The sequence below is a fragment of the Stegodyphus dumicola genome, chromosome 5 (assembly GCF_044657685.1).
Source record: "Stegodyphus dumicola isolate Sdum_Otavi_A_Nest chromosome 5, ASM4465768v1".
Classification (NCBI taxonomy): Eukaryota; Metazoa; Arthropoda; class Arachnida; order Araneae; family Eresidae; genus Stegodyphus; species Stegodyphus dumicola.
Window position 1 is genome coordinate 192,165,518 of NC_140772.1, and position 16,957 is coordinate 192,182,474.

At 32.8% G+C, this 16,957-nt stretch overlaps 1 protein-coding gene across 2 annotated transcripts in view; it reads right to left on the reverse strand.

Annotated features, from left to right (window-relative positions):
* The window catches only part of LOC118184513 (ankyrin repeat and sterile alpha motif domain-containing protein 1B-like), a 215,696-nt gene that overhangs the window by 23,212 nt on the left and 175,527 nt on the right, over window positions 1-16,957 (reverse strand). For both annotated transcript variants that reach the window (XM_035354197.2, XM_085817504.1), the window contains exons 16-19: window positions 8,608-8,718; window positions 8,163-8,468; window positions 5,627-5,785; window positions 4,426-4,563 (exon numbers count right to left, since the gene is read on the reverse strand). In XM_035354197.2, coding sequence (XP_035210088.2) covers window positions 4,426-4,563; window positions 5,627-5,785; window positions 8,163-8,468; window positions 8,608-8,718 — 714 coding nt within the window. The remainder of the gene's footprint in view (window positions 1-4,425; window positions 4,564-5,626; window positions 5,786-8,162; window positions 8,469-8,607; window positions 8,719-16,957) is intronic.

Sequence of the window (16,957 nt, forward strand, 5' to 3'; positions counted from 1 at the left end):
CAAGTTGAATTTTGTAGATCAATCCACTAAAACGGAAGATTCAGAGCTTTGTTCTCTCTCTCTTTCTCTTCCTTTTTTAATTTAATTTAATTTTTACTGAATAATATAAATATGCATATATATAAATATAAATGCAGCCAAATATTAACATATGACGTACATAACGTATATATGTTCAAGTCATATATATCATGTTAATATAAATACACTCTTATACTAACATCTATCAAAGTTTTATGGATTATTATCATTCAATTAAAATAAATTATTGGGAAATTTGCATTTCCCATTACGTCTGCATTGTGGTGAAAAAGAATTGTGCTGAAAGGAAGAACTGTATTTAATCCCCAGTAGGAGATAGAGTTGCGAATTGTCTTTGTGATTGTTGTCCTGGTTATACCTGAGGCCAAAGAATGTACATGTTTATGCACGTTCTTCATGGCTTTGGTAATAGCTGTACAGTACCGCAGCCAAGAGAGCAAACACGTATGCACCACTCGGACCGATACCGCCATAAAATAAGAAAGATGGGCAGGAATCATCACGGAATTTTTCCGTTTGTATATTTTCAATTTTTATTTTTGCCGCGTTCAAAGAGCACACAATTACTACTTTTAAGTAATCTAAGCTGCAATATGATCCTCCATTACAATTAACTGTTTTACTTTATTGTGTTTAATTTTGTGCATTTATTTCTTTATTTGTGTATTGTAAAAATATCAGTGTTTTCAAAACTTAATTTTCCTATATATACATAATTTAATGATAAATTATAGTAAATTATTTTATTGTATAATAATTTTTTGCTAATACTTAATTGTTATACTTTATTGTATAATTTTCATTATATTATTAGTATAATGAATTTTAATAACATTATTATAATGATTATAATTAATATGATGATATAATTGATGATTATATTATAATTACTAATTATTGTATATAAGTTTTATTGAGCTGAAATGTATGTACATTAATTATTATGCACTGAAATTTTAAAAATTATTTTACAATAATAAATGATTACTATAGTTATTTAATTAATTATAATAACTTATAAGGTATTTCTCCCGCCTTCTTAGCGTGCCTTCGTGGTGTAGTGGTCTGCACGGTGAGCGCGTATTCCAGTCCGTGGTTCGAATCCCGGCGAAGGCGTTGCTCATTTTTTAAGTCTCCTGCTTCCATAAAAATTCCTAATGTCTCTACATTGGCACCCGAACTAAAAAAGGTGGTGTATGATGATTCTCCACACCCATGATTTGGCGATTGGATCCCCTAAACCCCAGTCGCTTTTTAAAAGGAGGAGTATATAAGGTATTTCTCCCGTTTTCTTAGCGTGCCTTCGTAGTGTAGTGGTCTGCATGTCAGAGATCCGTGGTTCGATTTCCGGTGAAGGCATTGCTCATTTTTCATCTCTTCCGTTTCAAAATTACCTAATGTCTCTACAAACTATACTATAATGAATAGGTATGACATATCTTTTTGACTTTTGTCCTAAAATTTATATACATTATTATACATACTGGCCTGGAGAAACATGAAATTTATTTTAAAAAAAGACGAAAAATATTCTTATTATACTGACAAATGTCACGTTACAGTACCGGTAAACGTTACGATTACACTACCGACAAATGTTAAATCAATCATGATCTGGACATATCCCACTCAAATAATATGAAAACTTATTGATAATTTTTTCTATACTACAAAAAGTATACTTCAGGTAAAAAATATAGTTCCATCATTTTTAATGATCTTATTTTCTATAATAAGCAATGGAATATGCACTGTTCACATAAAATACATAAACTATGGGATAAACTGTTGAACATGCTTGGTTTCCAAAGCTCAAACAAATACGAATCGTAATTACTGCTCATATGAACCAAAGGTGCGAAAAACATATAATAACAGGATCCCACGATGACAAGAGAACGTTCTCTCCTTCAGTAGTAACTTCCCTTTTTCTGGTTATGTAATATAATATAATATTGTTACGAATTTTTGTAGATATACGGGTATTTTTAATGAAATTATACTTAAAGTTGTTGTATTTTTCTGTATAATGTAACATGAAAATCTAAAGAGACAATACTCTGCCGGAAAAATAAGAACACAGGAGCAGGGCGAGAAATCTCCAAAAGTTGCCAAACACGGCGGCCATTTGACAACATTTTGGTTCAGTCGTTGTATCACCGTAATAGGTATTGTAATTCAATAACTGTGTTTGATTTCATATGCAACTGTAACCGTACCCGACCCTCATATGCCTTCCAATAATTTCGAAAAGTGTTAGACGGCTCATTCTCGGCGGCTAGATGAAAACTATAGAAGGCCAGCGAAAGCATCTGCTCTCAGCTGTTCGTTGTTGGTTTAGCGGGAGTTCGAAGTACTGAGGTATCTCCGGGTTAGATTCGCTTTTTAGATACGCTTTGCATTGTGTTGTGCTTAACGTTCTTAGTAGTTTGAAGTATAACTACTGATTGTATTCCTTGATACTGTGAAAAGCTGTGCGACTGTTTTTATAGAAAGTTTCAGAAATTTGAAGTGTTTCTTTTGATAAAATAAATTCTCGGACCTGTGTGCATTCAATCCATTACGAACCTGTACGCACTCAACAGCATAATATATTATAATATAATATACACAATCATACTCTCGCAAGTGATCGTGATCTTATTTCTTTGACGTAGCCCCAAATATCACTTTGCTTACGTCCTGGAGTACGCGAACCCTACTTGGAGACCAATGCTTGAAAGTATGGAATTGCTCAAATGGACGTATTCATTGTCGAAGATACGAAAAACAGTCGAGTCTATCCGAGCGTGAGATTCAAGTCGCAACCACTATCTACTATATAGCAACGTATCGACTTTTAGACAAATGCTTGCTGATAGATATAATGTCAAGTGGGCTTGACAGCTATGACGCAGAATTACCATGAAAAGTTAACTGCTCTCTCATTTTGTTTTTAAATATATCATAGGTTGACATACATTGTCCATCTATCTTGTTAGGTTTAAGGACAGACCTTGTAAAAATCCTTTGTTATTCACCCCTTACATCCAGTGTTCTGAACGACGCGTAATTCTGTTATAACATTTTCGGCACCAAATAAATGCAGCACATTAACATAATCATGCTTAAAATATGTTAATTAATTGCATAATTCATATGATATACTTAATTGTATTTAAATGTTAAGAAATTTAATACTGCTTTAAATTTCATAAAATTAGTCGCTTGTTTAGCACATGAAACATTCCTTTTATATACCAAATAACACTTTAGAATGAGGTTTGAAAGACATTCCTGCTTTAGTCTCCTTTGGCTTTAAATGATTTGCCGCCATGAGGATATCCCCCTTATTTGATATCTGTTTTAGAATTTTTATGTTTTGGTGAAATCTCTTTCTTATCCTTAATTTAAACCAATAATTTCCTTCCAAAAGAGATTGTTTAGGTTACGTACTCATATTAGTACAGTTTATTGAGATTAAACACTTTTTTTTCCAGTAACTAAGAGTATTTCTCTCATTTATGAATTCGCGCTTTGCAAGAAAATTTTTGGCAGTTAAAATAGACGTAGATTGTGGCCAATCCTTAATCACGTTCCTTGAATTTAATGAGATATAAAAACTCTTCTAAGCTGTCTTACGTCGAGACCACTTAGAAATCTTGTTTATCAATTCTGTGATCAGCTTGGGAAACTGACTTGATAAATAACTAAAGCACGAATTTCCCGTATTCAAACTCTTCATAAACTCTTTTGTCTGTAACAATTAATAGTGTAAAAACTATTAGCTTTCACTAACAGAAAAAAAAAAAAAAGTAAACAATTGCCCATGCACTCGTCGAGATTCGAACCACAGAAATAATTAGTAGTTGCATATGCTAATTACTTAGGTCATGACAGCAAGCGAATACAAATGATTTCATATAATAGTGACAGTTTTATCAATACTATAGTTCTAAATCCTGTGAGTTTTTATAAATTGTGAGTGACCTTACTCAGAAATCTTCTTTTCTCATTCTGTCCAGTTTTAGTTATTTTCTTCCAAACACATTAAGCATAACTATATGGTCCCCTTTATTCAGAAAAAAGTTATAATTTCTAGGTCAACAAAAATTATCCATTAATGTCCTTAAAACCTCTTTTTAAACTAATTACCTCAGACTTCTCCTGTAGTGTGGCCGACTGATTTTAAGCATACTTTATTGAATAAACTTATTTTAAATTTGGTTTGGAGCTGTCCATTTGCTGTTGACTCCATGCACTAGCATCTAAAACAGTTTATTTCATATGTGCTGGACTAAAATGATTAAAATAAAACTTATTTGTGGCATCATGTATGAATCTGAAAGCTGTAATTTTTTTTAAATATTCATTGGGTATTTAAAATAGTTTCAACTAACTTACCATGTTTTGGGCGCAGAACACATGACAGTAGTGATTCGTGGTTTGGTGATCTTTAGTGATGTAAGCAAAATGGTTGAGATCATCTGCATCCTGGCATGCGCAATGGATGTTCCTGATCTCATGTTCGCACACCAATTTCTGAAGAGCATAATAAAAAAAAGAAAAGAAAAATAATCATCACTCACATTTTTAAAAAGTAACATTACGAAAGCAAAATTATAAAAGTAATTTTAGAAGTAGTTTTCTAAGTTTTTCAGAATATTTTATCTGAAGATTTCTGTTTTAAAGATGTTTTTCTGATTTAAAATCTCCCAAGATCTCAAAATACCCAATATTAAATTTTCTAAGAGTTTTGAAGAGAACTCTTTAAAGCACCCGACTGCTACTTGCAGAATTATTCTGAGATTCTTACTGAAGTCAGTTTTCTAAATTTTTAACCTGTTATCTGAATAGGATACATATACTGTGTAGGCGAAGAATCCTGTTTTCAGTATTGCTTATATTAATACATATTATTGCAATAATAACAACAGAACTAGAAAAATATCGAGTATATCACAAAAACACATTGTATTACTTTTTCTACTAATGATTCCGAATATACACACTTCTAAAATTCATTACTGTTAATTAATGAAATTAATACTGTGAGTTATTATAGATCATGGCCATCTTAAGAAAACTTTTTCATGAACTATGCAATATCTTTAACTCAATCATTTAACAAATTTCGCATTTAATCAAAATAATTTTTATCTCTGAACATATAGTAAAGTACGTCAATGAAATCTTTTACCTTTACGTACGAAGTAACGGATGCTTTTAAAAAATGGCAAGTCTCAGTTAATTTTTGTCATGTTGCGTTGCTTATAAAACCTACACAGACTTGCCAGGAGTTGAAAGAAGAATCTTTCACTCTATTGGCTGAACTAGTAACTGCTAACTTCCTAATGTAATTAAGTGCGAGGTTTCGAAAAGTAATTCTGTCAACATGGCTTTTTGACGTAAAAGTTAAAATTTTGCAATCTGACCTAATGCTCCTATCAGTCCTTTTTTCTGCTCAGAACAAAATATACCCCATTTAATTGCAGTGTTGGTGGAAGAAGCCATCTATTATTTTATTAAATTAAATAGTGTATTTCTAGTAAAATATTAAATAACTAAGTAGTATTATGCTTAAGTATAAGGACCACAGTCTTACCTTTGCTTGTGCGTCGATGAATTTGACACCTGTATGAGATATGGATAAAATAACGTTGGGTATTTTGTTCATGTCTCGCGTAGAGCTTTTGAGTTTCTGTATAGACTTCCTGGTTGATTCAAGGCCACGGACTTCCTTCACCAAAGTTGAGCCTAAATACTGAAAAAAAAATTAAAGTATAATTATACTACACGAGTAATGAAAAGTGTACATAGCATACTATACCATGCAGAGAAAGAATGAGGATTACATTTTGAAAGAATATCTGCTTTAGTGCTAGCTGTCTTAATATTTTAATATTTTATTATTAAAGCAATATTTTAATGAAGGAAATAACATATTGTTTTATTTTTAAGAAGCTTTTGTGTGACTTAATAATATAAATTCTTGCCATTCTTCGAGAAACAATTTTACAATGAATATGGAGTGTGCTGACTCCGAAAGAATCGAAAAACAATTGCTAGAAATAAATTACACAGATCCATGGTTAAAATTCAGGGCGCTTTGAATTCACTGTTAAGAATCAACTGACTAATTCATGGAGTGATAATCTTCTTCTCGCAATCATACAAAAGGAATATGCTTATATAATATGCATATATATGCAAAATGCTTAAAATATGCATGTAATATCCTTAAAATATGCATGCAATATGCTTAAAATATGCATGTAATATGCTTAAATAACCATGATTAAGCAATATGCTTACAGAAAGCAATTGCAGAGAGAGGGCTAATCCAGCTATTTCCATACCTAAAATGAGATGTCGGCTAACATTTAAAAACTTTATACAGAGTGTAACGTAAATGTTGCGGTAAACTTCTAGGGGAGGTAGAGCATATCACAAGGATTAAGAATTGCATAGGAACCCATGCCCAGAAATCTCAGGTGAGAGTGATAGCAGAGGTGGAAGATGGGAAAAAAAATAAGAGGGATTTAATTGGAAACATTTATTGGACATGAATACGAATGCTGTACGACAGCTTAAATGTTACAACAGGTGCTCAAAGTTTGCACCATCAAACGCCAAACATGTCTGACACCGACGAATCATTTATTGCCGAACATTTTCAAACACACCGGGAGTTTCTTCGATTGTAGCAGCTGCTCAGGCGAGTCTTGCCACGAGATCCATTTCAGATACAATAGGATCGTGATACAAGACACTTTTGATGGTTTCCCACAAAAAGAAATCAAGGCTTGATAAAACCGGAGAGCGTGGGGGTCAGGGAACTGGTCCGCTACGCCCAATCCATCGATGCGGGTTCAAATGGCTACGAGCATCCAGTCCAAAATGAGCAGGGGAATCACATGTTTCGCCTCACATTTGGTGGAACATCATCAAGCAAATCGAGAAGAACTTGCTCTAGAAAGATCAAATAATTCATGGCATTCAAATAGTCCGTCGGCGTCAGGCATGTTGGGTGTCTGACGGTGCAAACTTCGAGCATCTGTTGCAACATTCAAGCTGTCGTACACCATTTGTATTCCTGTCCAATAAATGTTTCAAATTAATCACTCTTGCTTCTTTTCCAATCTTCTACCTCTGCTACCAATTACCCCTGACATTTCCGGGTATAGGTTCCTATGCAGTTCTGAATCCATATGATATGCCCTACCTTCCCTAGAAGTTTGTCTCAACATTTACGGTACACCCTGTATAGTTTGGACTTCGGTTGGAGAACAAATTATTTCCAAATTCTTCGCAGACGTACGAAAAACTTAGCCCTGTGTCTGATGTAACTACAGAGACTTGAAAAGGCTTAAAGCAACCTTTTTATTAAAACAGAACTTGAACATAAGAGTACATCATGTGGTTAACAAAACAATCACCACTTGTAGCGATGAAACTGAAGTAAATGTCAAATTCAAATTAAAATGTAGGCTAGTAATCATAAATTAAAATTGAATTTGGCTCAAAATTCTAACCAGCGTAACAATTTAAATGTTGGCAGCAAATAACGTGAAGTCGAATGATTACAACCTTAACAGGAATGGCAGAACTAAAGTAAGTGGCCACGACAGGCAGAAACACGCTCTGTCTTACAGTAAAAAACTTTAGCTTACAGTAAAAAACTTTAGCTCTGCCTTACAGTAAAAAACTCTAACTTACATAAACACACATTTCTAGTGACTCTTTAACGCAAAATAATAGTAACCATCAACAGAGTCTGATTACCTTTTAGGCTTGCAAATCCTGAGCCTAGGACCTGATATTTTAGATGGATGCTACTTCTTCATTACTTTCTTTTGTCTCTTTAAAAAAAAAAATGATTGTTGAAAGCTCCTAGACGAAAGCTATATCTAGGCCTTATACAATTCTAAAAGTTTTGTGGTAAATTTCGCGGAATATTGCAAAATCACAACTAAAATTTAATTCATCAAGTTACTAAAATCCAGCATTTCCACCTTGTTAGAGTATTCCGGAAAAAGCAGTAACAGAGATGAAGTTTTCTCCAGTCCAACAAACGCAAAGTACGCACATATATACAAAATAAAAAATTCATACATATTTGTATTATTTTGTGACTCTACCTTTGCGGTGTAGTTACAGCTGCCTTTCACCAGTACTTCTGGCTGGTGTTTCCACTGCGTTGAGTTGAAAGAAGGCAACTCCTGAAGAATTTGTTGCGGCGAAGTGTCCCCCATCAGCTGAGTTGGAGGTCTTATCTTCATACTAGATACAGACGGTGGGGATTCTGTTCTAGAGAGACTCCCATTGGCCGAGATATTCCGAACACTTGTATCTCCTCTCATAATGTCTATAGTTCGAGATTCGTCACCAGATGACGAAGGTTCGTCAGCCGTTGACAACGCACTCACATTACTTAAATTCCAGTCCTGTTAAAAGATGATTTTTTAATGACATTAATTTTTCAATTTTTATACTCTTATTGCTTTTAAATTTTAAAGCCATCTGCAAATGTTTGCCTGAGGAAGGTAAACATGATAGTTTTTCAAGCAAAAGCATCGTACTTACCATTTTTGACAGGCTGAAATCTTTTAATTCTTCAAAAAACTTGCTTGAAGGCTTCTCACCCAACGAGGTTAGTATCCTTTTTCGATGTCCAGGTTTCGTTATATCTAGTACCTATCAAATTCAATAAGAAGAAAAACACCGAGTGTCAGATGTATACAATATGCGCATGTTGGTGTTTTGAAAAAGAAATAAAAATTTTTTAAAGCCTTGTGGATTTATTTCATTTACTTAACAGTTAATTTTGTTTTAAAGCAACCTTTCCTATCGCCCTTATTTTCACTCCACGCTTTCTTCCCAGATCAGTTTCACGCTTGATGCAAAGTAGGGTAGAAAGATGCTCTTTAAGCTGACTTGGCCTGGACGAAAGGTAGACAAAGCATGTTCTGCTTTTCGGCCAGGCTGTTTCGTTGATATTAGAGCTTGCTATTTTGCAGCCGTGCATATTAATTACCGGTTTGTATACGTAGGTGGTAGAGCTAAGAGCCAGCTCATGTTTATCATCTCTGTGCAACTTCGACTGATTATTTAATTTAGGCTTAGTTTTTAGTTAGTTTGAGTTACAGCCAAAAGTATTGGCTTAGTTTTGTTAGCATCAGGAGTGCCGACTGTAAATAATTTCTTGAGTGAACAAATGGGTCTTTTTTTTTTCCTTCGTAAAGCCTTGTTATTAATATAGTTTGAACTTAGCCAATAGTCGCTTCACAAGCGACTATCAAGATTTTGATAGTCGCTTCACAGTTTAAGTAAAGATCTAATTAACAAAGTAACTTTAATTTAGCTAGAATCTTACAAAGCTTTATTAAATGAGCTATTTAGGGACCATTATCACTTCCCAATCAGATCATTTGATTGTTTTGCTGTCAATGAGAAAGCACGATCAAATTAAATACATTGAATTTCTGTTTATTTATTAGTAAGATTACTTATATTGATATATTATAACACATGTTCTTTTTAACTCCGATGCAGAATGGCCGTTATAGTACTAAATGATACTCTTTCTTTGTTTTCTGTGCAATTATTTTTATTTCATCTTTTTTCTGTGTTTGTTAATTAATTTTTATATATTTTGATATATTGTTAACTATACGTTGTTCATTTTTCGTACGCAGTGTCAGTTTTCTTAACATCAGTTTATTTAAAATTCTCATGCAAAGAATTTATAATTTAGATTGCGATATACTTAGAAAGGAAATAATAAACTGCTGTAAAATTTTTAACTGTAAACTGTTGTAAACTTCGAAATTTTTTGCAGCATATTTTCACTCAGGATTTTCAGAAGCCAAGCTTCTGTTCGATTGATTTGAGGAAATATCTCGAGATGAAGATGCAATCAATCAGTCATATCGTTTCTCCTATTCTGTAATTATTATGACTTTTAACATTTTGGTTTTTCATGACAATATTTTCTTTATATTATGCATGGATTTCTTGTTTTTTCTCATGGAGTAATTAAATTGCATATATTTTTGCTTAATATGCGATTCATAATGTATACTTGGAATATGTCGCTTTCATTATTTTAAACTCACAATTTACTTGGGAGTTAATCGACTTTTCAATTTCAATTTTGAAGAGTAGAAATATTTATATTCAATATATTCAATTTTTACCCTTTTCCTGTAATAATTATGTAAATACCTATTGTTTTCTGTGCCCTGTCTGTTTATTTACAATATTATAGTAGCAAAATAAATAGAAATATTAATAATGTTATGAACAGATCCATAAAATACTAAACTTTAATGAAAGTATAGACAAAGTTTATGTCTTAACAATTCTCTGTTTTCAATCAAGAACTGTATTAAAATTTACTGGTTAAGGAATCGGAAATAAATATATCTCCCACTTTTTAGCAACTATCAAGACTATTTAACATTTTAGGTAGTAATTTGCACTACATTCTAAATTGTATATATCTTTCTTTGTTTCCCTAAAAGATTCAGGGTGAAGGAATTTTCGGATTTTAAGTAAAATGTTACACTTACATCTGTCAGTTATATAATTTATTCTGTTTTCTTGCATTTTTAATTTATTCTACACAGATATTAATGTTCTAAAATTCTGCGCATAAAAATCCAGATTTAAAAATATTTCTTGCGCCTTCAACAGAAAAATAAACAAGAGGCTAACTTCATACAGAGAATGGAGAACTAGAAAACTCAAAACAACTCAAAATACTGAAAACTACAAATCTCGCTGAGAACGAACCACAGAGAGACTCAACAAGACTCTTTCCTAAACGAGCGCTCCAGAAATAATAACCTTTTGATTCTTCAATGGTCCATGAATCGCTCTCGAAGGCAAAGTCTATAAAATTTTGCATCCGATGCGTGGTAATTAACCTTCAACGTTAGCATCTTCTAATTCGAATCCAGCACGCTTGTCAAAACAGAGCCAGCCTGAAGTGTCAGAGTGTGCTTGGTTGGACCAAATAATTAAGTCATTGTAACAGCTTGCTGCTCTCCAATACTTTTGTTGGCTGGGGGCGAAAAGAAAATATTGTTGATATACTAATTAAAACCTGGGAGATTAAGGATTTCCTATGTGAAGAACTGAGCCCAGCAATGAAATGCTGCAATTATATCTTTCTTCTTTCTTTTTTGTTAGTTTTATCCTTCTCCGTTTCTTTCCCCTCTTCGTAAGACCCTCCCCTTGCTTTCTAGAAAAAAGCTTCATTCCTGAGTCGAGATGCAGTGGAGAGGCATAATACAGCGAAATTAAAAGCCCGTCGACGTTGGAATGGCCGCAATTATCTCAGCGTCTACGCAATTAACAATTAATTAACTGGAGTAATGAAGCGTGCTGGCCAATTACCGAAGGCTCGCTATTAATCAAGGACCACTCCCCCCTTTACCTGTATGGACCAATGAGCGCGTAGGCAAATGATCTCCTGGGGGCGATTTAGTCGCAGAACGTCAACGCCAATCATTAACTAGATTGATGCATTTAGTTTCGAGTTAAGCGCTGACAAATCAAGCGGAAAACGGGCTAGTTTGTAAAGAATGACTTCTGTTTGAATAAGGCATACTTACTGCAAATACCAAGTAATACGCATGCGCACTAAAGAAATTTTCAACGCATTCCGTTTATTTTTATGCCATGCCAGCCAGCACTTGTCGCTAATGGTTTGAGAGCATAAAGGTGGCAGTAGCAGTGTTAGTTGAAGAATCTTCTTGTCGAAATAAGAGAACCTGGGAAAGCCTCTAAATTTCCAACCATTGCATCACCCTTGAGATTAGCCATTCCGTTAAATATACAATTTATTAATTACTTAAGCATCGAAGTACACTTATTCAACATAGCCTCGCTTTATTTGTCATGTCATATATTTGTCATCCTCGCTTAGTCATAAAATTCCTCTCTGGAAATGAATTCAAACGACAAGTGCCTAGTTCATTGGAGATGCCTAGTTCTCTTTTCTTCAGAAGCAAGCTGTATGTTATCGAAAGAAATGGGTAGTCAATTTGTTTCTCAAAGTAAACTAAGCCTTCTTATTTGAAATCAACGTAAAACTAAAGCTGAATTCTAACTTCAAAAATGAATTTTAATATATCAGATAAAAATACTTAAACTATTCATCCGCGTAAGATATTTATTATTCACATAATTATTGCACTTTAACATGATTTGAGATTTTCCAAGCTTGCCACTTCTAACGTGATTTGATTTTCCTTTCCCTCTTTTAACTTGTCTCTGTACTTATGATACTCATTATCATCTTCAGATTTATCTTCTAAATTCATTAACGTTAGTTTCTATCTCAAAGGATCTTAAGATGATTACTTTCTATGTAAATACTTAAATATATTTACAATGATACTGCGTTTAAGCAACCTTAATCGAAACTCGATTGAAAAGAAACGGTGAATAAAAGTACAATTGAATTAGTGAGTCTCATCTAAAAGCAATCTTCTCGATTTTTTTAAGCATAACTTTTCATTTCTGTCAGTTGTTTTATTGTTTGGAAATGAACTGCATTTTATAGTCATCTCAGTATTTTTCATGAAAAAAAAAAAAAAAAAAAAAAAAAAGGAAATTTTTAGTCAGACAATCACTTTTTACATCTGTATTAATTCGCGATCATATCATTCAAATTTGCTTTTTGTTAGAAGAATGCCAGCGAGTATTATAAATACCAAGAATGGAAAACAAATTCCTAAATTATACAAGAGTTTTGCAATACGTCCGTTGTGAATTTCTGCTAGTCTTTGAAGAAATCTATCAAGGGCCTACCACCGACTACTGATTAATTTTTGACAAAAGGATTCTAAAATTGGAAACTTACCATTATTTATGCAGTGTTATGAGTTTTTTATAGCTGGCATGCTGATCCTTGTTATTTTTTAATTTCGATAAAATCCCGTCAGGTATAAACAGAGATCGTTGCCAGTCAACGACAAACAAGATCTTTTATCTTCTGTGTTACAAAAGTACTTGTTGAATGCGGTATAAGTTAATCATTCGAAAAGTCTGAACAGTGCTTTGTATTAAGTGTTATTTTGTGGCAACACTGTTACAAACAAATAGGTTTCTCATAGCCTATAAAAGATCTGTCAGCAAAATTTCAAATCTATGTCCACAACCGGCTGCATCCGAAACAAAATCGAATGTTTGTGCTGAAATTTTATAGTACGTATTTTTAACCCAAAGACCGTTAGCGCATTAGGGCTATTAATTTCGTTTTGGCATTTTGTGGCGTTTCACTATAAACGGCGATTTGACTTTTCAAATTGTTGCAACAAAATATTATCGCCCTGTATTAAAGCAGTTAAATGATGAAGAATCTGCATATATTTATGTATGTTTCTCTCATTGTGATAAAACGACAATAACAACACTCATCACATTTTGAATAACGTAATTCTTCACCCGAATATGGGCATCTGGAAGCACGAATTAGGAATTGGTTTTGTTATCTATTTCTCATTTTTTATAGCATTTTTGAGTTTTTGATTAAGAAACTCAATTTCAAAGCGTGTAATGACAGCACTGTGCGAGGAAAAAACATTTTTATCTCCAGCACGTGAGGCTGTGTATCAGAAATTCTAAACATATGCTCTTTTTAAATTATTTTGAGATATTGCTGTCGAATTTAATTTTATGGTTTAAGTGCGAAGAACATGATATTTAATAAATGTAACACACTAAACGTTAAGAAAACGGCCCTTTGGGCGTAATATAAAATCTGAAGGTTTTTCATATTTTTTATTATTATTATCTTATTAAAATGGTATTTTTACTGATAAAAATATCTCCAGAATAACATTTTCATTTTTTATAACTTTTCTCAAACTGTTATACATGTTTATAATACTTTCAGAGTCTCTTATTTAGGCCATTTACGTTAACGAAATCACAAAATCAAGCAGGAGAGCTTCTGGGCTTTTAAAATTGAAATTTAATTTCACTAAACAGAAAAAATTACTTTTATGATCTGATAACATTATATTACTTTTATTTAAGTACAGATATTTATAAGATAAATATTTATATGAATCATATTTTTTTTAAAAATTAATAACGGTTAATTGTTCTGTCACATTTTAAATTGAAATTTAAAATTTTTATATTAAATTTTTTTAGGGAAGGAAACCACTTCCGAAACGTTTATTGTTTTCAGTAAGTGGATTCGGTGTTTAGTATCATAAAATACTAAACGCAAATAAATGAAGAAAACATTTGTTTCTAATCTCATTTGCAAGTGATCTGATGAAATTAATGTTAATAGCTAAATCTTTTCTTCATTAAATAAGCTCAAAGTTTTCGCGTGGCGGTCATTTACATTGAAATAATGTTATTGCAAGTCCCCGTTGCTATTTTGAATAGCTCACTTTAAATATATTATTTAAAATTCTTCAACTTGAACTCCTGAAAAGAGATTAATTCTAAAACTAAGCCAGTCGAAATGTTTAGTTTAAAATTGATTCAGTTGTTAAACCGAATCCAAAGCAGCAGCAGACGAAAATAAGATTTCAGTTTTTTAAAATTTTATTATTTTTAAGTTTTTCGAGGAACGAGATGATAAAAAAGTAACGCTACTCTCCTCTAGAAGAACGAGAACTCATGTCTTCCAATTACCAACTTGGTATGTTGGCCACCAATATAACAACAAGAGATGCGAGTTATTTCTTATTGTTTACAAAGTAAAATGTGCAAAAGTGAAGCATTATCATTTGATACAAAATGAGCCTCATCATGTGCTATCCGAGTGGTTGCGTTTCTTTTGGTTTAGACCAATGGATTTCTACTGTAATTCCTTTTAATCGTTTAGCACTCATTTCACTTCTTATCTTATTTTTTATTTATTTGCTCTTTGTTTAAATCTCTTAAAAGAGTTTGCTTGATAGTTAAACAATTTAATTTTTTCCATAAACATCTCCCAAGGCTTTTTATCTGAACATCACGTTCGCTAACAACTGAAATTCAATTCTTTTAAATATTAATTACTATATCAGATACATATATTGTTCAAAAGTAACACACAATTCACTGTATCTCGGTGACGGTAAGTACTGCATAAATTTAATTTTCAAGGTAGCACCTTTGATCCTTTGGAAGTGCCACTATGACAAGGCTACTATAAAAGATTTTTTCATTTTTAAAACGCCCTTTATTCAAAGGCGTTAATTGTCCAAATATGAATGATATTTGAAAATAATTGCAAACTCTATACCAAGATTCTACCGCACGTTTGTATACGAAGGCTATGATTGGTGAAAGTTACCTGGATATGTAGCATTTGAGCTTTTTTCGCAACTGCCTGCTGATTCCAGAGATTTTGTTTTCCAGCAAAACCAAACACCCTTTCAGTGGAACATCCCAGTTTGTCGGTACCTGAACGATGAACTTTCATTTCGTTGGACTGGGTGTGTTGGTAAGATGACTTCGATTTTTCCCTTTGAGCCTTCCAGATCAGCTGATTTAATGCCTTGTGATTTCTTCCTTGGGACCACATTAAGAACCTTGTTTATATACCCCATTACCAAACCTTAAAAAGAGCTCAGGGAACTGATCAATCTTGCAGGGAGGGCAACTGACAGGATGACACTATAAAATGTATGGAATAAGTTTAACTACCACTTAGACGTGAGTGCTGTAGCCTAGGATGAGCACATGGAATATCTGTATTGTGCGCAGAAAATTTGGTGAATTTGAGATAATTTTCATACATCATTCATATTTATGCGTGCAATACTTTTGAATACATAGCGTTTTGAAACTAAATAAATCTTTTAAGCCCCGTTCACAAGAGCAGATTCGACCGGTAGCGAAAACCGGTTCTTCCAACGTGTCCCGTTCACATGGGACAAGCATTAACTGCCTCCCCGAATTGGAGGTAGAACTTGGTTGAATGTTCCTTACCTCTCGGGAGCAGGGCAAATGGGGAGATTTCCCGTACCTTACTGCGCGATTTACTTAATTTCAGTTACTGCTCGCTGGACTGTCAGCGAAATAATCGCGCTGATAAATGTCTGGGGATGTGATAGCATCCCCCAAAAATTAGATAGAACTGTACAAGATACGGAAATTATAGACAAATACAGACAAGGTTATCTGATGCTAGGTATTCTAGAAATATCGTTCAAATTAAAGCTAAAGTTAAGACAAGTGCATATAGGCTTCAACGCGAAAAGGGACTCAGTATCTTTTGAATGATTTTTTTTAAAAAAATTTAAGCATTTTCATCTACTTTTTATGAATATTATTAAATAGTTTTGTGAGACAAAATAATTTTAAGCTGAAAAAGCGTTTTTGCTAGTATTTTTTTAATTTAAATTTTTGAAAAAAAATTTTACAATTAAAATGTCTTTCTTCTCCTACAATTTTCAATGTCTCCCCCAGTTTTTTATTCTATTTATTAGAGTGTTCTTAATAACTTCCAAGGAATGATTTTGCAATTAATGAATTGGTTTCTGAGGGGGGAAAATACACTTTTATCTAAAATCTTTAAAACAAATATGATCTCAGTCACGTTTTCATTTCAAATAATTTTTTCCTTTCAGTATTTTGAAAAACCCATCCTTGTTTCTATAAAGTATATACACTCATGTCCAAAATTATGTTTACATGCATAAATTCACGGATTTCTCAGAGACTATGACTTATAATTTAATGAATTTTCGTGGAATCATACATAACATGATGACACATAAATGCAAAAGAAAAAATTGAAGATCACCTCATATGATATAAAATTGTAGCATGAAACAATAAAAATGGTAATAAAGTGTGACAAAGAGAGTTAAGAAAAAAAGGAATGATTCAGAAAAAGAATTAAGTCTTACGAATTTAATATGGAATATGATCTCCCCTGACTTGTACACACATATCACAACGTGTTTTAAGG